This window comes from Podarcis vaucheri, assembly GCF_965113315.1.
Source record: "Podarcis vaucheri genome assembly, chromosome: 10".
NCBI lineage: Eukaryota > Metazoa > Chordata > Lepidosauria > Squamata > Lacertidae > Podarcis > Podarcis vaucheri.
This window is the reverse complement of record NC_138748.1, coordinates 37745348-37768571: the sequence shown is the minus strand read 5'-3', so window position 1 is coordinate 37768571 and position 23224 is coordinate 37745348. Positions and strand designations below refer to the sequence as shown.

General features: G+C 39.6%; 1 protein-coding gene and 1 long non-coding RNA gene across 7 annotated transcripts in view; one reads left to right on the top strand and one right to left on the bottom strand.

The window, feature by feature from the left end:
* Window positions 1-23224, bottom strand: part of LOC309542303 — a 220030-nt gene that overhangs the window by 179878 nt on the left and 16928 nt on the right. The gene's annotated exons all lie outside the window — the stretch shown is intronic.
* LUM (lumican) lies at window positions 8395-20015 on the top strand. Its single transcript, XM_082240903.1, has 3 exons — window positions 8395-8690; window positions 12730-13644; window positions 18940-20015. Exons 2-3 carry the CDS (start codon window positions 12750-12752, stop codon window positions 19092-19094), a joined length of 1050 nt encoding a protein of 349 aa, XP_082097029.1. The 5' UTR covers window positions 8395-8690; window positions 12730-12749; the 3' UTR covers window positions 19095-20015.

Below are 23224 nucleotides of genomic sequence, written 5' to 3'. Positions count from 1 at the left end.
TTAAAATTATGTAACAAGGTCTGAACAGTAATGGTGAATGTAAATCTAGGTAAGGCTTAGAGTTGGGAGTTTTTGTGGAAACAGGTGGGATATGGGTAAGCTAAAGGTAAAGGGACCCCGGACCATTAGGTCCAGTCACGGATGACTCTCGGGTTGTGGTGCTCATCTCACTTTATTGGCCGAGGGAGCCGGCGTAAAGCTTCCGGGTCATGTGGCCAGCATGACTAAGCCACTTCTAGCGAACCAGAGCAGCGCACGGAAACGCTGTTTACCTTCTGCTGGAGCAGTACCTATTTATCTACTTGCCCTTTGATGTGCTTTCGAACTGCTAGGTTGACAGGAGCAAGGACCGAGCAACAAGAGCTCACCCCGTCACGGGGATTCAAACCGCCGACCTTCTGATCGGCAAGTCCTAGGTTCTGTGGTTTAACCCACAGCGCCACCCGTGTCCCATGGGTAAGGTAGAACTGAGGATATCCAAGTTGTTGTTGTTGTTGTTGTTTTTGTTTGTGTGTTTGTGTGTGTGTGTAAAAGAGAGAGAGAGAGAGAGAGAGAGATGGAAACAATAATAAAACAAACAAATGAGGCCATAGGATGAGGAGAGCCCTTCCCTCTGTCTCTTACTTCTGAGCACCCTTATCCTGTAAGAAGGCCAGGCAGTTAACTGCTTACACTGTGTCCCAGCAGCCTCTAGTGATCAGATGTTTTTCTTGCATTCACCATGAACGATGGGATAGATAGATGTGTCTTAAAATAATGAACATTATCATGTTCTGCATTCATACATTCATGATTGTACAGTTACCACAAAATGTGTGCCCGCCCCCCACCCCCCGGAATTGGAAGAAGTCCTGGATGTTTCACACTTCAGATAATTTTAATTCACTACCTTGCTGTTTTCACCAAATGCACCAACATTTAAAATGAGAGTTCCTTCAGAAGAAAGGAAATATACTGCTCACATGTATCCAAATTTGGATGATTTGAATGATACACCTGGCTCATTTTTCTCTTCCAATTCTTTACATGTATATTAAGACGTGAAAAGAGAAAAACAGCACAGGGTAAGCAGGCAACTAACCTTTGCTCAGAGTACAACCATTGAAACTAGTGGACCTAATGTAGTCATGTTTATCCATTTCAATGGGTCTACTCTGAGTAAAACAGCAGACTACCACCTATTGTCATGCAAATTGGGCATTTTAATTTCCTTACTTTCTTAATATTCTGTAATAGGACCTAGGAGACAAAAAGAAATACATTGAAGAACTTAAAGGGAGTAGATGGCCATAAAATGGATCATTATATTTGCATACTTTACATTTACATTTCTAAATAATAAATAATTTAGTAGTAGTAGTACCCTACCCATCTGGCTGGGTTTCCCCTAAAGCAGGCAAATTAAACAAAGACTTGTGTTCTAACTAGGTGCTGGATATTGGGGAAGGGGTATTCTGAAGGAAATCCACCAGTTCTGGAGTCATCAAACTGGTTTGGGAATTAGAATGTGATCTACCTGGTTAAATCATATTAAACACCTATATATCATACCTAAATAATTGTATCACAAAAATTATTTTCTAAATCTTGCCTGTGACTTGGAAAATTATTTTGTTAAGTGTCAGTGATTTTAGTGAAAAGCAAGTACAGTATATGCAAGTATTTATTTCTAAAACTCTTCTTCCTGCATATCAGATTTTGCATATCAGATTTTGAAGGAAATGTCCTTTAATCATTAAATTTATAAGTGAGAAATACACTGTTCCAAAATTGTTGCAGGATTCAAAACCAAATGAGAAATGAGCTAAAAGCCTCATCGACAGATTCTTCTGATACTCACAGGTAAAAAGGTAGAGGTAAAGGACCCCTGGATGGTTAAGTCCAGCCAAAGGTGACTATGGGGTGTGGCACTCATCTCACTTCAGGCCGAGGAAGCCGGCGTTTGTCTGCAGACAGCTTTCCAGATCATGTGGTCAGCATGACTAAACCACTTCTGGTGCAACAAATGACCGTGACGGAAGCCAGAGTGAGTGGAAACACCTTTTACCTTCCTGCCACAGTGGTACCTATTTATCTACTTGCACTGGTTTGCTTTCGAACTGTTAGGTTGGCAGAAGCTGAGCCAAAGCAATGTGAGCTCACCACCATTACACAGATTCAAACCACCGACCTTCAAATCGGCAATCTCAAGAGCCTCAGTAGACCAAAGCACCACCCATGTCCCTGGTACTTACAGACTGCTCTTATACACAAGCCCTCCTGCACTGATTGTGTGATAAAAATAAGATGTCTGCCTCTCCCCATTGCTTCAATTTATCCTATACCACTTTTATTCTCTGAAGTTGAAGATATGAAATTGTATTTTCTAAGCATCTTTTACTTTCTCTATGTGACTGTTCATAATGAATAAATAAGGGCTAAATGGTTTTTGACAAACTAATATATGCCAACTGAAATCCAGATCCTTTTTTTTGTTGGTAAAAAACAGTTAATGTAGCCAAGAACCACATGGCACAACCCATAGTTTCACATACAGTAAATTCACCTCTGACACATGCTTCACTCTATTTGAATCTGCCACAGATCTCACCAGGCCCTCTTCTGCATATGCAACTCTAAGCGTGCAGATTTCCCTCATATCTGGGTTAACTGGATCCGCCCCTAATCTTTTTGCCCTTTTCACATTCAAAATATATCTCTCTTCCTGCTCTTTAGAAGCTTTCTGCACACAATTTTTCTCAACAAATGAATAAGAAAACCTGTTTCTGTAAACATTGTGAAATTAGACATTAATAAAGAGAGGGGAGAAATGGGATAACATTAGGGAGTTTTAGACATTTTCAAGAAAGAAGCAATGCAATGAGTAATTCTGAATTCCCATAAAAAAGATACAGGGATCAGATTAATACTCTTGTGGTCTGTTAATAGGTTGTACTAGGAGTACCACTTTGTAAATCTCCAAAGCTGCCATTTCCTTTTTAGGAATAAGAAACATGTCCAAGAGTACCACAACTTCTCTAACACTTATATTATGTACTCTAATACTTTCCATTTGAAATGCAAGTAAAGTGTGGCTATCAGACAAGCAAAATGACAGTCTGGGAACATTCCCATTAAAAATAATGAATGCCTTGCACGATTGGAGGCAGATTGTTTTTCATGGAACATTTATATGATTCAGTATGATGTTAAAGTTCTAAATGGGTAAAAAGTTTTTTAAATGTTAAGAGTTATGAGCAGTATTTAAGATTGCAATATGTTTAGGGAACAGGCAAATGATGTGAGATATCACAGAGGATGGGGGATTAGCACCGTTCCGAATTGACAGTGATGCTCCTTGAAAACAGTCCAATGCAGAAGATGGTCTAATACCTGCATGCCAATGACTGCAGAACAATTTAGAATAAACTGATAAATTTCACACAGTACACTGAAGCTTTTTGCAGCTATGTTTTATTTGCTCATTCAAGTAAGCAACCCAACATCCGATCCCAGGGTTTATCCTTCATTTCTCAATGATTTAGCAAGGAAATGGAAATGTGTAGCCTAAACTTGAAGACAGAAGTGCATTCCTTCCCCTAAAATTGTAAAGAAGAGAAAATAATTCATCTCTCCCGCTTTCTCATTTCTTCTATGCTGGGGAGGTCCTGAGGAAGAAGATAGAGGCAGATGGTGTGATGCTGCATTCGGTTGAGCTAGACAAAATGAAAAGGGAAGGAGGAAGAAACCAACACAACATGGAAGGCATCCTCTTTTTCGAACACTGCTCAGCAGTAGCAGCTGGTTAAGTGTACCTGCCCTCCCTGACTCATTACCATCACCCAGTGCTACATGTGAGTGACCACTAATAGGAAAGCTGACACCTAAAAGCAAGTCATTCATCCTTCATTAACAATAACATAATTTATATTAGAATGCCTATCCCACTGCAGTTACTCTCTATACGTTCAGACTCTACTCAAGATATCATTGCCCAAATTAGCAGAAAGGATCACGAGGAGTGGGTGGTGCTCTTCTCCATTTTTTGAGTGTCAGGTGCCATTTTGAATAAAGACTTTGGTAAGACTTCACCCAAGGAGATACAGTTGCATGTAGTTCTGATATAGTTGCTTCTCTATACTTTTCCTTATGGCAACAATACAAAAAAAGTGTTTTTGATGCCTAAATAGTGGGAGGATGTGTGGGCAAAGGAAGCATGTGGGGAGGAAGAGAATCAAGGGGGGGGGACCAATGATTTGTGGGGTTCCATGAGGCAGCTGAGGAGCCTGCAACACTCCCAGAGAGAGTTGTATCTTTGGGATCCTTTCTGAGCACTCCAATCCGCTGTCTCCATGCTCAAGGGGGTGATGGGAACAGCTGAAACTGCTGTTGATGAGCTTTCAGGTGCTTGTGTAATCCATGTTAGACAAGGGGGTTTAAGAAAGCAGGTGGGCAGGGCCACAGTGTTGCTCCAGCTGTTGAAGATGGAGCACAGGTCTGCTGGTAAGTTGCCTAACCAGGTACCTTGGTTCTCGAACAGAATGCATTCCAGGAGTCCGTTCAACTCCCAGAACCTTTCGAAAACAAAGGCATGGCTTCCGATTGGCTGCAGGAACGTCCTGTAGCCAATCAGAAGCTGTGCCGGATGTTCAGCTTCGGAAAATTGTTTGAAAAGTGGAACACTCACTTCTGGTTTTCGATTGTTCAGTAGCCAATACGTACGAGTTCCAAGGTGTTCGGCAACCAAGATACAACTGTAGTTAGTAGGGAGTGCTGTGTATATCACTTGCACTTTATAAGCTGATGCAATTAAGTGCTTTGCCAATAAAAAACCCAAAATCCAGTTGCTCATTCTCATTGTTCTAGGTATGATCAGGACACTTACTCAAGATAGTTGGTTGATTGTGTCGGTTTATGATTGGTTAAATGAAGGAGAATCCATTGGATTCCTAGATCCAAACATGAGGCAGAATACTCAGCAGTAAGAAAGATCCCCAGCAGAGGTTTTAAAACACAAACATGCAGCAAAGTGAAGCATAAGAATATATGCTTATAGACCTTTTAAATATCCTGTTTTAAGTCATTTGTAGCACTTTTGCTTTATACAGTTTGGTAAGTAAAAATGGTTGTTATTTACAGACTTTCAAAGGACAGATTCATGGGCAGAAAAATTGGGTTACAAAATATGGTAAGAAGTTTCGTAACACTCGGTCTGAGCTTGGAGCAATCAAGTTGAGGTGCCCTATCTGGTTGGTTCACATGGTGGAAGAGAACAAACAGAGGAAAGAAAGTGAACAAATAAATTTCCTACCTGTTCATCACCAGAGGTAAGGGGGCACAACCTAGCTGAGTTCAGTAAAACAGCTTACTCTGTGGTTTTAACCCCTTCATGCATTAACTAGAGCTGAGCATGCTGGTTAATATGATGCTGAATTTCCCACAAACCTCTTCTCAGGCAAATATAAACAATTGCATGCAATACTAATAAACCACCCAGAATCTTGGCTTGAAGGTTCTCACAACTGTCTCTTCGGAGTGGCTTGATGATAATGTTGGCTGTCATCTCTTTGGTTTGACAATATGCCAACTCAACAAGTCCATCTTGTATTACCTCACACACATAGTGGTATTTTACCCCAATGTGTTTGATTCTTGGAAAAATAAAATCCCACTTTGAGATACTAATTTCAAACAGCTTTGGTTCTCCTAAATCAGGCATGGCCAAACTTGGCCCTCCAGCTGTTTTGGAACTACAATTCCCATCATCCCTTACCACTGGTCCTGTTAGCTAGGGATGATGGAAATTGTAGTCCCAAAAGAGCTGGAGGGCCTGGAGAAACTGGACAAACAACCTAAAGCCCATAGTTAGTTGGCCAGTTGCTCAATCCAGACCAGTTGTCTACATGCCTCAATTGTAGCTATGTATTCTGATTTTGTGGAAGACAAAACTACAGATCAGTGTTTACAACTGGCCCAGGAAACAGGACCATTTCCAAACATAAAGAGAAATCTACCTGTTGATTTGTAATCCTTTCTGTCTCTGGTGCAGAGAGCATCTGTGTAACCTAGAAGTTTTGGATAGTTGTTGGCAGTTTAAGTATACAATCCATGGTTCCCTTTAAGTATCTAATAATTCTTTTCACAACAGTCCAGTCCTCCTCAGTGGGAGAGCTACCATTACTACTTAGATTCCCACTGCATTTGCTACGTCTGGTCTGGAAATCATGGTCATGGGATTGGTTATGTGCCTCACTTGGGGGCTGAGTGGGAATTTTTGGTGCCCTATGATTGGCCAATAAAACATTTTGTTTTGTTTATGTGATGCTGCTCTTTATTGTTGAAAATGGTGTTATTTAATTTGGCTAACTGCTATTCTGTCACAACTTGAGTGGTCATGTAGTGTGGGCAGATAACAACATTTACCCACCAACAAGTACTTGGAGGCACCTTTGGATGTAGGGCATGTAGCCAACCTACCTCATATTACTGCCCTCCTCATTATCTTGGGTTCTGTTGGCTTCACCCTTCCAAAAAGCAACCGGGGTGGGCAGGATGGCCAAACAGGTACCTCCTTAACCTACCTTTATGGTGAGCTGATGAAAGGCTTGCATTAGTCAACAATGGGTGCTGGGACTGAAGCTAGAGTTGCCCAGTTTCCCTCTTAACTACTCGTAATAGACATGTCCACAGAAATGACGTAGAGTTACTACTGTATTGCTGCAGATTCCCTAGAAAATTGGGTTTATGGCAATTTTTCACACCATAGCTTTGACTTGTATCTTCATTCTAAGTCCACCCAAACTAATGGAAAGGATCAGGTGCTTGATGTGTGCAGACCTAACAGTTTGTTGCGGTTCTGTCAGAAAGTTTCTGATAGAAGCTTGTGATTAAAGTTCTCATTGGCTAGGCCCTGGAGATCTGATATGTGGTGGCTGATATGCTGCACACACTTTTTGCTTCTGTTTTTTTATCTATTTAAATTGAATTAGACCATTATTGTTCTTCATTTCTTCAAGGCAACTAACCTAAGTTAAAATAATCACAACTATTTTAGAATATGTTGAACATTATTGCATTATAAATACAATAAAGCAGCCATACAGCATTCAGGCGAGAGTAGAGACTAAGTGATCACTACATTTATAAGAACTGTTGTTCTCAAATTATCTTCTCTTTATATAAAGCAACAGTCTAAACGCAAGTCTAAATACTATGGGTTGCCTCCAATGTTAGTCATACTCAAAGTAGACACACTGAAGTTAATGGACATGACTACCTAAGGTCTATTAATTTCAGTAGGTCTACTCCAAGTATGACCAACATTAGAGATAGCCCTAGGGTGATTGATTGTCTAACACCCTATGCAGACAAGGTAAACTTAGCATAAGATCAAAGCGGGAGAGCCCATGAAGATAAATGTAGTTATTATGCTATTAATACACAAAGCAGAGGCATTTTATTGTATACATCTGCCACACCAATGGTATCTGCAATCTGTAAAAAAAAATTATCTGATGCAATAATAAGTTTGTTCTAGATTGTCTGAAAGAATCATGCTTTGCCCCGTCTTCCTTGTCCCTCACCAAACCAGTTGGTGTAAAGATCGCTCTTTTAAAGGAGCAATGTGTCTCAGACAAAATGGAGATCTTTGATGGGAATTTTCTGGATATATTGGAACCAGAAAGAATATTTAAAGTTTTGCCAATTATTTTCCTTATTTTTATAGCATTATATTTGGCAGTGTCTTATTTCAATAGCATTCACATCCAAGCTTTAGGAAGCATTCTTGAACAGTATCCATGAAATAAGAAACAGACAACACTCAGTTGATTGCTTCCAGATTCTGAATGTCTTTAAGTCCTAAAAGGGACAAATGTTAGTATAATTTTAAGGAAGCTGCCAACCATTTATTTCTATCTCAACATTATACATACATACATACACACACACACATACACAGACAGAGAGAGTTTTTGTTATATAAATATTTAGGTTAAGCCATAAAATAAAATGTACATGGTTTATGGTTAGATGTATATTTAACCAGACCCATCATATCCAATCTTCCCTTTTACTAATACTTTTTTTACAGTACAGTAAAGGAAAAACCTCATGTAGTTTCACCATTTGGGGTTATATATTTTTTCCACTGCTAAGGCTTTCATTGAACCATTATGTACTGTGCATAACTTAGCAGAAAGAAAAACAAGAAAAAAGGAACGAGTCATTTGGCTTAAGAACTGTGGCTACACTGAGGTTTGAGAGTTATTTGTTAGATTTTGCTGAAGGCTATAAAATGAGCTAGGGAAAATGCAATGTCTGTTTGCAATTTGAGCATTATTTAAAATTGGTTTTCCCCCTTTTATAATTCTGTTGTTCATGCTGTGGTAGTCAGCTTGAACTTTTTCAGGTTCCTTAAAGGGGTTATCTCCATCCTGTTCCACAGGGAGAACAGATGGGTTGTCCTTTACAATTCAGTGTCCACCTGCACTTGATTAGACAGCAGCAGTTTTACATACCGCACCACCAGAATCCCATGATGACATAGCCTCAGACAACAGCGTGACTAGGATTTTTCCCCCCAAGCCCTTGTATCACAGAGGATCTGGCAGCCAGTTACCTTCTGACACTGTTTATAGCATATATTGGTTGATCCAGTCCCTTACTGAATCTGCTGTGGGAATTAAAGCAAGCAGCTTCAAGTCAGAAAGGTAAGTGCTCTCGCATGCTTTAACACTAACAATCAAACAGCTGAAGGAAGCAGTAACGAGAACATGCCACAACTTTGCCAATTTGCAAACTGAATACAGTTGCTTTTGTGCAGTTGCCTTCACAGTTTGTTTTTAAATGCTCCACATGTTTTGTGGGTTATTGTTGTACTCCTTTGTAGAACATGTTGGCTTCTACGAGAAGGGACATTCAGTACAAATGACCAAGCCTTTGAGAGGGGGGTAAATCCTAGCAAACGGAAATTTCTATATATCCAACTACTGATTACTATGTTAACAAAATTAAATAAATATAATTTTGAAAATTTAAATCAATATGCTTAATTTGACTCCACTATAATTGGAATATTATGATGCATGAAAGAAGACCATACAAAATATTATATGCTGGAGAGTTTTGTGTGCAGCAGTTTACAGTTTAGCTTCCCTGTTTCATGCATATGTTCTGGAGTCTTCATAATGAAACTTTTAAAACTAGCACACAAGTAATTTGCTTGCTTACTGCAAAGTAATAGGCTTCTTTTTTTTCATGGAAGAAGATACCAAATGTCAAAGTAATGATTGCAACAGAAATTTTAAGGAGATTTTTAGAAGATTTTCAAATATATGTGTCAGAGAAGTGTTCATAAAGTACCAGTTTACTAATGACCCAATTCTTGATTCACACACATGTGAAATGGTAATACTTAGGACTACAAAGCACAATGATGAACTGTCAGTCAAATTTTAAAGAGAAATCTTGAAGGAGTCATCCACATACTATGCCATCCTAGATCTTTTAAATATATTGGTTAGGAGTTAAAATATAAAACCTTTTGTTTCAGTATTTGTCTAACTTCACTAAAATCAATGAAAATTTTCCAGTATCTCCAATGGAAGCTCAACCATCTCATCCATATGTCTTTCATTTCCCAAATTCTATCTTGTCAAAACTTCCAAGGTCCTAATTACCTCTAATTTGCAAGGATTCACTGAATAAATAAATTATATTTCATAAATACATACCAAGGCCCAACATTTTCTGTACATCCAACTATTAGTTCTCTCAAAGATCTACAAAGAAATGTTTTATTTTAAAAATAAATTGCTTCAGCTAAATAATAAGGTGCATTTATATGTTATGGTCTCAAGGGCAATATTTTAAAATTTCTCTGGGATGGAGAGGATGCAGTGTTTCAGAATGATCACTGCCTAGGGCAAAAAAAGCTTTTGCTGCACAAGTAATTAGTACAAGCAATAGGTTTTTAAATTTTTATTTTCATGTGCAGCACACAAACGATCCAGCCATTCCATTAAGATGTTGCTAGGCATATTTATCCAAGGCAAAAAAATCAAGTGGCAAAAGAATATGCACTTGTAACATGAGAACATGAAATTTGCTTATGGCTGTCCAAATCTAATGCAGCTGTGGAAGCTGCACTGCAAAGATTAGCTTCCATGGAGGCATTTATTCCTTTTCTTACATTTATATCCTGCCTTTCTTCCATCACAGAACCCAAGGGGCATACATGAGGTTCCCAGATGATCCCCCCTTCCAGACACTGACCAGACTCAGACTTGCTTAGTTACAGCAAGGTGATGATGGCCTCATTTGCCTTCAGACCATATTCTGGGCAGCATTTATTTATTGATTTCCTAAATTTCTGTGCTACTCATTCTGCTACATTTCCCCAAATTTCTATCTCACTTCTATGTCAACCTATCCTGTATGCCTCTGCCAAGGCTACCCCTACCAAAACAAACTCTTGTTCATTGAGAACAGTATGGACTTACAGAAGCTCCTATGAGTACTAAGTTGACAATTGACCACATAAAAGTTTTCAGTTGATTCCACTCTGAGGTTGTGCAGATACGTTTTGGCCACATTTTCCCTGCACTAATGACTGGAATACTACTGACAGTCAGACTGAAGTGTGTTCCCAAGTTTTGAGATGCAATTGTTACTTGTGGAATTTCAAAGGTAAACAGCTGAAGTGCTCAAGTAGCCTATCCCCATCAAACCCAAATAAAGTATCCCACTTTGTGGAGGTATCCTAAAAAGGTGTATGTTATGAAACAACAGCAACGTTTACTACAAAGAACTCTTGCTTTGGGAAAAGTCTGAAGTCAAATATATTTATAATAACCTAAAATGTAACAAATAAGGAACTACATGAAAGACACATGTTCCATCCAGTATGTGAACGTGCTTTAGTGCATGTGTTAACCAGCATATTCAAATGAAACATGTTAAACAAAAATACAGTAAGACTTGCTATTTCCAATATGTATTATCCATCCATTTCCTAATATTTTCTGATTTCCTAGTGAAATTATTACAAATATTACAAATATACATGCGCACCCCCAATAAAGTCTGATCCAACAACATGAATGCATGCCAAAGTGTATGTTCATAACATACAGTATTATTTATTAAATTTATGTAACACCCTTCGTGCAAGGATTACAGGGAAGTCTGCAATCTAAAAGCACATAAATACCCACCATAAGGTAAAGGTAAAGGGACCCCTGACCATTAGGTCCAGTCGTGGCCGACTCTGGGGTTGCGGTGCTCATCTCACTTTATTGGCCGAGTACAGCTTCCAAGCATGACTAAGCCGCTTCTGGTGAACCACAGCAGCACAGGGAAAGGCCGTTTACCTTCCCGCCGGAGCGGTACCTATTTATCTACTTGCACTTGGACATGCTTTCGAACTGCTAGGTTGGCAGGAGCAGGGACCGAGCAACGGGAGCTCACCCCGTCACAGGGATTCGAACCGCCGACCTTCTGATCGGCAAGTCCTAGGCTCTGTGGTTTAACCCACAGTGCCACCCATGTCCCAATACCCACCATAGTAACAAACAAAAACAGCAACACCTGCCCCACAGAGTTTAAAAGACAATAGATTGTTTAATTAGCCAATTTGCCTGGCGCCTAGATATATGTAACAAAGTCTCCCTGGAGAGAGCATTCCCTAAATGAGGGGCCACCACAGAAAAGGCCTGTTCTCATGTTGCCATCTCCGGACCTCTTGTGGAGGAGACATGAAGAAGGGCCTCAGATGATGATCACAAGGTCCAGGTCAGTTCATATGGAGAGAGGCAGTCCTTGAGGTATTGCAGTCCTAAGCTGTTTAAGGCTTTCTGATCAAAACCAGAACTTTAAATTGGGCCCATAAACTAATTGGCAGCCAGTGCAGTAGGGCCAGGATTGCCTTTATATGCTCTAACCTTCTTGCCCCGGTTAGCAATTTATCTGCTAATTTCTGCACCAGTTGAAGTTTCCATCTTCAGAGGCAGCCCCACATATAATGTGTTGCAGCAATCTAATCTAGAGATTACCAGAGCATAGACAGAAGTTGGGCTATCCCTGTCCAGATAGAGGCGTAGCTGGGCCCCCAGCTAAAGCTTATGGAAGATACTCTGTATCACTGAAGCCACCTGAGCCTCGAGGATCCAGAAGTACCTGCAAGCTGCATACCTGCTCCTTCAAAGGGAATGTTATTCCATCAAGAACAGGCCACCTCCTACCCATACAGTCTAGGAAACCACTTACTAACAGTGCCTCAGTCTTATTTGGATTGAGCTTCAGTTTATTGGCTCTCATCCAGTCCATTACTGAGGCAAGAAAATGGTCTAGCACATGATGGTTATGTGAAAGTGATATCTATGTTGAATGTTGGACATGTATTAAGAAGTTCTTGTAACAGATAATGTATGACATTGTCTTCCACTTTGCACCATGGTCATCATACATGGGTGATGCCATTTTATCTTCACATGGACAGGTATGTTACATTGAAACATTGACAGGCCCAAAGCATCCCAACTGGCTCAATCCCTGACTGGAATATGAACACAGATATTCTGAGCTATATTAATTTCTCTATCCATCATAATTATTAACAATGCACCGAATTTCACTATACTTTCATACAGATCCCTTCATAGAAAAATGAACTTCTGTTTTTACTATTTTGATATGCTTCATTGTAATCACCAGTCAAGTAACTGTATGCATTTTATCTCCCCTCAACAGGAGCAACACACACTGCAAAGATGCATCTGAATTCTCTTCCTTTCTTCCTTTTCTTGATTAGTGGCATCTTCTGTCAATATGATTATGATGGGTATTATGCTCCACAGCCTGATTATGGTTATGCTGTTTCAATGTTTGATCACTCAACAGCAGTCTGTGCACCAGAATGTACTTGCCCTATAAGCTATCCATCAGCCATGTATTGTGACAATCTTAAACTGAAGAGTCTCCCAATTATTCCTCCTGGAATTAAATACCTGTATCTCCGCCATAATATGATTGAAGGCATAGAAGAGAAAGCTTTTGATAATGTAACAGACCTGGAGTGGCTAATCCTAGATCATAACCACCTGGAAAATTCAAAAATAAAAGGCAGAGTCTTCGCCAAGCTAAAGAGTTTGAAAAAACTTCATATTAATAACAACAATTTAACTGAAGCTGTTGGACCACTTCCCAATACTCTGGATGACGTGCAACTCACTCATAACAAGATTTCAAAAATCAATCCCAACACATTTGAAGGACTAGTGAATCTGACTGTCATTCACCTACAGCACAACCAACTGTCTGAAGATACACTTTCTGGAGTTTTTAAAGGCCTAAATGCACTTTTGTATCTTGACTTGAGCTTTAATAAGATTACTAAACTGCCTTTGGGACTGCCCCCTAATTTAATGATGCTATATTTTGACAATAATCAGATTTCCAACATTCCTGATCAGTATTTCCAGGGTTTTAAAGATCTTCAGTATTTACGTCTATCTCACAATAAGTTGACAGATTCTGGAATACCAGGCAATGCTTTCAATATATCTACCCTTGTTGAGCTGGATCTCTCCTATAATCAGCTGAAGAGCATTCCAACAGTAAATGAGCATCTCGAAAACTACTACCTCCAAGTCAATCAGATAAACAGTAAGTAATGTTTCCCTTTTTGAAAAAAGGTAAAGGTGATGCAATGAAATGTTAGCTAAATAACAGGTGTGTCCTTAAGTTTGACCTATGGAACTCCCTCCTGCCTGCACTGCTTAGTATTCCTTACAGGGAGTGATATTATTGCCAGGATGCATTCATACATTGGTTTCCTCACAGAGGTAACTATAGGGTCAGGGGTGGCCCGTCCCATTCTGCCACCTGAGGAGAAATGGGAAGGTTCCACCACTGAAGCCCTATCTCTGCCAAACTTTCCCTTACCTGAGTTGCATGCTAGCGCCCACAAAGTAGCAGTGAGGATGGGTTCCAGTGAGATCTTGCAGAGCACGAGATCTTACAAGATCTCATTATATTTTGGCAAGAACTCATAAGAACTTAGCAGAAGCCACTACGTCATAGTGGGCCAGCCCTGCTATATTTCCACAGAAGTGAAGAACCAACCTTCTTGCCTGAATATAGTTCTGCTAAAATACAGCACTTGTGTATTTTATGATGTCAAAAAATTTACAAGACATGCACATTGGGATGCCAACTTGTAACCAACAAAACCAGTATCAAAATAGAGAATAGTGTAGTATAAATATATAAATAATAATATGAAGAATTAGAATTAAGAGCAGTGGGATCTGACATTCCCTTCATAAAAAATATATTCACTGGTGAACAAATGTTCTACTACACCAATCAAAAGATGCCTTTATTCAGAAATAGGTATACTTTCCATTAATAAAAATATATACCCACATGTACAAATAGATTATTTCTTCATAAATAGCCTTTCCAAATAATGAAAAGCATGATAGTTATCAAAAATTCTTTCCTGCAGTTCTCCTGCATTTCCCTTTGCTTCATACTTGTCCATCTTTCATCAGCTCAAATATAGTTCTTCTGCCTACTATTACCAGAAATCTCAGCTCTCAGAAGTTGTATCTTTTTAATACTTTGGCTCAAGTAATCATCACAAACAGGAGTTTCATTTATTCTGTCTCACCTAGCAAAGAGCTGGAGGAGATGAATGAAACCTGCCTGAAGGTGACACATTGGAAAACAACAGACCTGGTGACAAAAATGACGTTTTTCTTCTTTCAGAAAAGTAGTTCTGGCTGTCCTAAGCAATACTGTATGGTGATAATACATGCACTAGATGGAGAAAGCAGGTGGTCTTTATAACCTGTATTCAATTAATAATGTGGCATGAACTTGGTGCGTACCATCTCTTGTGGGAAGCATTGCTTTCAAAACAAACCTGGTGTTTTGATTGGTAGCCCCCTTTGGCTTTCTTTTCTAATTGTGATATACTTCAACGTATCTATCTATCTATCTATCTATCTATCATCTATCTATCATCTATCTATCTATCTATCATCTATGAAAACCATAAATCCATTCTACTGCAACATAAGTAGGCATAGTTCACTTAGAAAATTGTTTGCACAATCCCATCTCTAATTGTTAGGGTTCATTTGAACACCAGCTTGCTCTCCCATGAATTTCAATGGGGCTCCAAAGAAGCTGCCTGCAGAGGAATACCCACAGAATTTACCCCCTGCTATTTGTTGGGAGGGGAGGAAAGAGAACACCCCCCGCCCTTCTGGCTGTATGTTTGATTAGGGCTTAAAACACACACACACACACACACACACACACACACACACACACACACAACCACCCCCCAAAACCCACCCCAAATTAAACATAAGCCCCCCCCCAACTACTTTGGGACCAGATCCAGGGCTAGGCAGGTGGTCCCAATTTTAGCCCAGTGTGGGTCTCATTGATTCAGAACCCATGGATTGAGGTCATGAGGTGGCTAGGAGGCTGTACCCAGTCCCAATAAGTACTAGTTACTTTGGTCCAGAGTAGACAGTGCATAAGACATGGGAAAATCAATTAATGATATTGAGTGATATGCAACATTAGTCATACTCAAACTAAGCCCACTGAAATCAGTGGGCTTAAGTCCACTGATTTCAATTGGTCTATTTTATGACTAATGTTGGCTATCACCCATTTATGATCTGAATTTGCACACAAAAAACCAAAAACCCATCTAATGAATAGGATGCTAAGTGATGACTCCAGAAATAGGCCTAAAAAGCAAACACTAGGTGAAAATTATTTGAAAAGAAGTCCATTAATATGCAAGAAACGTGTTGTTGTAATGTTGCTATTGCTGCTACTAGTAATAAATAAAAAGCTATAACTATCTAAAGGGAACACTGTGGTATTCAACAGATGCATGAGAACTCAAATAACACAGAATGGGCGACTAACACTTTCCATCCTTATTCCAGTGAAAGTATTCTTAATGGCATGATCAAACTAGCATGGGGTGAAGAGGTGTCAAATTTTGTTTTGAAAAAATCAACACAAGGAACATGCCTACTGTAGATGAGCTTCACTGAAATTTCTTTGCTGGAGTAATAAGTCATAGTAAAAGGAAAACAATTTGGCAAAAGCAAAAAAGAAGACTTGGAAAGAGGCAAGGCAGTAAAGAAACAAGCAGCCACTATTGGTCCTCTTCATTTGTGGCTATTAGTTTTCAGAATAAGAGTTGGGAAAGGGTGACTAGAAGACTCTGAAAAACAATGTGCGCCTATGGGTACCCAAGGTAATGTATAAACACTAAACTTATACAACCTCTTGGTTATTGGGTGAATAGAAGTTAAGCAGTAGTCTTCTGCTTGTCTAGACTACAGCACCAAACCAGGAACCAGCTTCAGCCAGTGTTCAGTTCTTAGTAACTGTTAACACTGCTAAATTTGCACATGGCCAGTATGAACGGTGGCCTGACAGCTTAAATATAGCAGCTTGACCATGATTATTAGTGCAGTGCTTGATATATATAAAATGTATTAGATGATAGATATTTGACACACTTTTAAAGAGCTCCTGATGAAGCAGATGCTTTATTTATTCCTATTTATACAAAATGTGTATCCCAAAAAGGAGTTGCTCAAAGCAGCTTACAATATATATAAAAAGCATAAAATCACAATACTGTAATCTCAAAAACACAACAGACTAAAAACAGCATCAAAGAGCCAAAACAATCAATCAATAAAGTAAGTTAAGCAGCAACAGAATCAAAAACTTGTTTAAAGAACAATGTCTTCTGTTGCTCCAGGACATAGAGAGAAAAGATACCCTAGCTCCACATAACCAGTGTTTTGGAGTACCTTGTAAGAACCTTTTCACCAGAATACAACTGAAAGAAGATATTGGCATACTGATGGAAACCCATCCCCAGATAATCTCTCCCAGTGGTTTCATGAAGATTCTGAAATGCAAAGGGGATGAAACTGAACCCTGTGGAACCTCAGTCAATGGGTTGAACACAAATCCTCAAAGCACTATCCTCCGAGACCTACAGACAAGAGAGGACTTGTGTCACTGCAAAATGGTCTCCCATCCCAGCAAGGCAACCCATGGTTGATTGTATAGAAAGTTCTTTTCATATTCATGCATCCATACATCAACAGGTCATCATTTTAAAATCTCCAGGTGTTTCCAGTGAGATCAAGCAAAGGTATCACATCAATCTGCACCTTGCAGTCAAATAAGAATAAGAATAAAAAATGTTCCTACTCAAACATTTCTCCACATTTTATGGGCAGACTGATGTTCTCATTGCAGGACAGTAATATATGATTGGATTAACCTTACTCTGAATGCTTTCAGTTGCTTCATGCCATTCTTCTTTAAAATGTCTGTAATCTGTATTTTGGTATATTTTATCTGATTTTGGTATGCTTCATCAGATTAATCAGCTCTTAATCAGTTTTGTAGTGGCCAGACAACTGTTGAGAAAGTAAAAAACCTTAGCTTTACCTCTACTTCTCCTCTCCAAATCACAGTGTGCTTCTGCTGCCTTTTAACTGTGTGGCAGCCACCTGGGTTAACAGACCTGGATTTGTCATCAAACCAGTAGCACTTGATGGGACTTTGCACGTGGGGCTGCATTGTCCACCTGGTTGCCCAATGATTTGCATCACTGCTGGTTGCTAGGGCCGTGGAGGGTGGGGGCAAGGCAGCTGGGAGCTCAGCATGGTGCAGGCCCAGTGATGCATGGCAGTGGGAAGTCAAGAGCTCAACTAACACAGTCCCACCTGTGCAGCCCCACCAACCACTGCTGCATCAAGTCTAGTTTGGCCTCAGTGGCAATGGAAATTTAACTAGTGCCAAAGAATGCAAAGATAAAACCAAATTTTTGAGTGGAAGTATTAGTTTCAGTTACCATTACCAGCCAGCTAAAACTCTGATGAGACCTTCAGTCTCAATTGAGCAAATCTCTCCCTAAAGGAGCACTTCTTTAATCTACCCCATACAAGATTGAGGGGAACCTTCCAGACCACAATGGACCACAAATGAGGTCTCGAGTTTAAAATTACAAAATCTACTCTATAAATTTACCCCTGTCTCTTTATCTCAAATCTAGTGCAAATCTTTCATTTACAATTGTTATAAGGAGACCGATTTTAGAATTCTAAAATTGTAATAATTTAAAAAAAAACTTGTTCTGATGGCCAAAATTTGTTAATCACCAGTTTGTTTCCACAATCTTTTGCAATAATTATCTTCATTTAATAACTTTGCTACCCCTTCCAATTTATCTACAAAATGAAATACACTAGCACTCAGTTTGAAGTATTTGTTAGCAAACTTCACTAATTTCCAAGAATTTCAGGAGATACTGAGTTGTTGATAGTAATTATAATTTAATGCAGCAGGGGGAGGAATTGCATAATTCTCATGTGTTGTAGAGAAAATATCTTAAAATAATACAATATCAGAGGTTAATTCATTTATTTTTATAATTAGCTATGAATCTAAGAACACAGACATGGATCCCTTTGACTATGACTCATGAGATGATCACATGCCACAATAATGATGTTATTGCAAAGAAGACAAATCCAATAGCCAATATATGCTTCAATATACAAAATCTTGGTACATTCCAGGGAATACCACTTGGGGGATACAGTAGTACCTTGGTTTAGGAACTTACTCCGTTCTGGAAGTCCGTTCTTAAACCAAAGCGCTCTTAAACCAAGGCATGCTTTCCCATAGCAGCGGGGGACTCAATTTACAAATGGAACACACTCAACAGGAAGTAGAACATGTTCTGCTTCCAAGGCAAAGTTCACAAACCAAAATACCTACTTCCAGGTTTGCAGCATTCTTAATCCAAGTTGTTCATAAACTAAGCTGTTCTTAACCCAAGGGACCACTGTATATGATTCTGCTACTAATAATGTGCCTTTGATATTACAGAATTTCCAGTGAGCAGCTTTTGCAAAGTTGTTGGAGCGCTAGCCTACTCAAGGGTCAGACATCTGCGTTTGGATGCAAATAATCTCACAAGATCTGATCTTCCTCAAGAAATGTACAGCTGTCTCCGAATGGCTGCTGATATCACCGTGGAGTGATTTGTGCATTACTTCATTCAGTGGCCGTCTCCATTTTCGCAATTTACCACACTTTAAAGCTAGAATGCCGTATTGCAGAATGTCAATTGTGCTTGTTAACAAGCAGCCTGGCCACCTTTAAAAAGAATGCTTCTGTTCTAGAAAATCTGTGAGGTCAAAGTTTTGTAAAGCTAGGAAGTCCCCATAGATTGTGGACAAAATTGTTTTCATGTTTCTTTTCTAGACAAGTACAGCCTGAGTTTGAAAAGGATATTTTTAAAAAGCACTGTACATGCATGATAAACACACACCACTCCTTGTGTGCAGTCCTACTCAGGTGTGCAGTCCTAACTCAGGTTTGCAGAAGTCAGGCATATTCTGATCTAGATAGAGTATTTAGTACTTTAGGGCTGGACCAATATATGTACATTATTTTCCTATATTCAAATCAAAGGTTCTCATCCACTTTTATTCCTTTGATTTGCTTTCCTGTTGTGATTATATTACACAGGAAAGCAATAAATCATTATAGCTATATAAATTGATAACACATACAAAAACATATTTTAAAACCCCAGTTAACAATGATTTATGCAAAGAATTGAAAAAAGCAACATTTTCCAGGTTTTTATTTTGTTAGCGCATTTTATATTTAATCAGTAAAAAATGTTTTGGTGTGGTTTGTTTAAATCTTTAAAATGGAATTGTTACTTTACAGTCAAACATGTACACCATTATTGTTATTCAGTTATTTGCATGCTACATTTAACATGATTGTAGAAATAAAACATAGCAAATAAAAATACTGAGTGCAAATTATTGTCAATGTATGTTTACATTTTTAGAAAACAGTAAGTGCAGATGAAAACAAACCAAAAAATACACTATATTTTGCTGAATTATTGTAAGACTACAACTCCATCAAATAAATTGTTTTATGTATTTCATAGTTTTAAAAGTTCTTTTTTAAAAACAAAACATAACAAAACTTATCTACCATGTGCCTTGTATCTAATTCCAATGAGCTGAATTATGGATAAGAGGATACTCTCATAATAACCTTCATAGAACTCCCAGGAAATCAGTGGGACATAAAGGTAAAAGGTAAAGGTATCCCTGACCAACAGGTCCAGTCGTGACCGACTCTGGGGTTGCGTGCTCATCTCGCTCAAGAGGCCGGGAGCCGGCGCTTGTCCAGAGACAGCTTCCGGGTCACGTGGCCAGCGTGACTAAGCCGCAGCTGGCGAGCCAGCACCAGCGCAGCACAGGAAACGCCGTTTACTTTCCTGCTGGAGAGCGGTCCCTATTTATCTACTTGCACTTTGGGGTGCTTTCGAACTGCTAGGTTGGCAGGAGCTGGGACCGAACAACGGGAGCTCACCCTGTCGCGGGGATTCGAACCGCCGACCTTTCGATCAGCAAGTCCTAGGCACTGTGGTTTAACCCACAGCGCCACCTGCGTCCCTCAGAGGGACATAAGCATATTCAAATGTGTGCAGGGTTGCCATCAATACTTTCAAATGTAGCTACACAAGTTCTGCATGGAGGATTTAGACTAGCCACACTGTATGGCAGAAACCTATTTTATTGCAGCACTAGAAGCAGGAAATTCTGAATCAACTCCAATGACAAATTCATTTTATTATACAAGTTTTACTGGACTGGAGACCAGAAACAATGGCAGAAACGATAAGAAGGTCCCAGATGCAGAGACTGCCCTAGCATTCCAATAGCTTCCTTGACTGAAGTGGTGGAAGTGGTCTCAAGTGTGATGTTAGATAGCCTAAGGTTTTATCTCACAGCAACAACCTTGACCTGTGCAGGTGGACTATTAAGATGTTCTACCCCTGGAGACTTACGGAATCTGATGGATTCTTGAATGTTCTGAGAGTTTCCAGTAGCTAGAATCTTTCTTGTAACTTGAACCCATTGGTTTGAGTCCTGGCCTCCAGACCAAGAGAAAACAAGCTTGCTCCATCTCGCATGTGACAGCCTTTTAAGTATTTGAAGATGTCTATTATATCTCGTCTCAGTCTCCTCATCTCCAGGCTAAACATACCCAACTCCCTCAAGCATTTCTCATAAGGCTTGGTTTCCAGACCCGTGATCATCTTGGTCACCCTCATTTTGTTAGTATGGGCCCAGTTCTCCACTTTGTTAAGATCATACTGAATCCTGATTATAACAATTCTTCTGTGACATTAACTACACCTCCCAGTTTGGTATCATCTGCAAAACTGATGAGTATCCCCTCAATTCCTTCATCCAAGTCAATTACAAAGATGTTGAAAAACAACAGGCCCAGATACTTTGAAACCTCTAATGTCACATCAGACTTACCCGTTACTTGGGTCTTCCCCCCCTTTTTGAAGATGGGGACATTTGCCCACCTCCAGTCTGCAGGGACATTACTTGTTCTCCAAGAATTCTCAAAGATTACATCCACAAGCTCCTTTGGTACCCTTGGGTGCAGCCCATCAGGCCCTGGAAATTTGAATTCGTGTAAAGTAGCTAGGTGTTCCCTTACCACCTCTTCGCCTATCTTGGGCTGCATCTCCCTCCTTCCTCATGCTCGCCCATAAAACGTTAGCATAAGAATACAGTGGTACCTCAGGTTACATACGCTTCAGGTTACATACTCCGCTAACCCAGAAATAGTGCTTCAGGTAAAGAACTTTGCTTCAGGTTGAGAACAGAAATTGTGCTCCGGTGGCGCGGCAGCAGCAGGAGGCCTCATTAGCTAAAGTGGTGCTTCAGGTTAAGAACAGTTTCAGGTTAAGTACGGATCTCCGGAACGCATTAAGTACTTAACCTGAGGTACCACTGTACAGTAGGTCAAGCAGTAAAATATAATACAAACTCATATTTCTTAACAGTAGGAATCCCATTGAGTGTAATGTTGCAGGAGTATACTCATATCCCAGTGCTCTGGGGTACAGCAATATGTTGCATTGGGGAAGAAAGAGGTGCCACAGTTTCTAAAGGTGAAGACACCTGGAGAAGGACCATCAATAGCACCTCAATGTACAGGCAGGTTTGCCTGGTGAAAGATGGTCCTTCAAGTACTCAGGGAGCATAGTATCCAAAGGAGACATAGAGCTGAGAACAAATATATAAATGTGTGGTACTGAGTGCAGCTTTCCTGCCCTTGATGCTTCTAACATCAAAGCAGGGTTAGGGAACCTGTGGCCCTTCACATGTTGTTGGACTCCAACTCCCATGCAACTCCAATGCCCCAGGAAACATGGCCAATGGTCACGGGTGGTGGGAGCTGAAGTCTAGTAACCAATGGAGGGGCACAGTTTTCTTACCCCTGGTTATCCAGTGCTCACTGAAATTTCTGTGAGCCAAACAGAGACATCAATTTCACAAAATTATATATTAAGCATTCTTTTGATGCGATTCCTGCATTGTATGGGTTTGGGTTTTGGTCCCTTCCAACTTTACGATTCTATGATTCTATGATTTAGACAACCATATATTCTACTATTTGTCTAGATTGCCAATTGACATAGGTATTTCTGCTAAATGAATAGAAATTACAGAGACACTTGCAGACATTTGGTTATCTATTTTATAATTTAATCAGGATCAACTTTTTACATTGTGAACAATGCAACCAGGTCCTTGTGCAAATTATGAAACAGATTTACGGTATGTCAAGATTGATATACCAGCCTGGTTAAATTATACAGCCAAAAGAAACATAATTCTTAAGCACTTGCATAGAATCACAAAAACATTATGGAATCACTATGGTAAAGAAACAGCAATAATATGTTTAAAAAGACCATTATAGATCATGCTAAATAAAGCTGGAAATGTATTAACAGCAGCCAAGTTAACATGTTCTTTTTGTGTACAATAATGAATGACTATAGCAGATTGTCAAAATTACTGGTGTTATACACAGACTCATTATGAAACATCAATTAGAAACCGAACTCGGCTGCCACAGAGCTGACTGCTGCAGCCTCCAGTTAATACAGGGCAGAGTGCTCCTTCCTGGAGCAGGTGCAACAAACAAGGCAACTCAGAATTATAAAATACCAGACTGGTGTCACTAGTGATGTTTCAAATATGAAACAAAATCCAACAGACACATCATACGGGGAAAATGTGTGTGTGTGATGTCACAGGTTATTAGATGC

Bases quoted from the DNA above. Each gene is read 5' to 3' on its own strand.
- LUM (XM_082240903.1), top strand. From the start codon at position 12,750: ATGCATCTGAATTCTCTTCCTTTCTTCCTTTTCTTGATTAGTGGCATC. The intron at 13,645-18,939 runs GTAAGTAATGTT...TTGATATTACAG, and splicing joins CCAAGTCAATCAGATAAACA to AATTTCCAGTGAGCAGCTTT.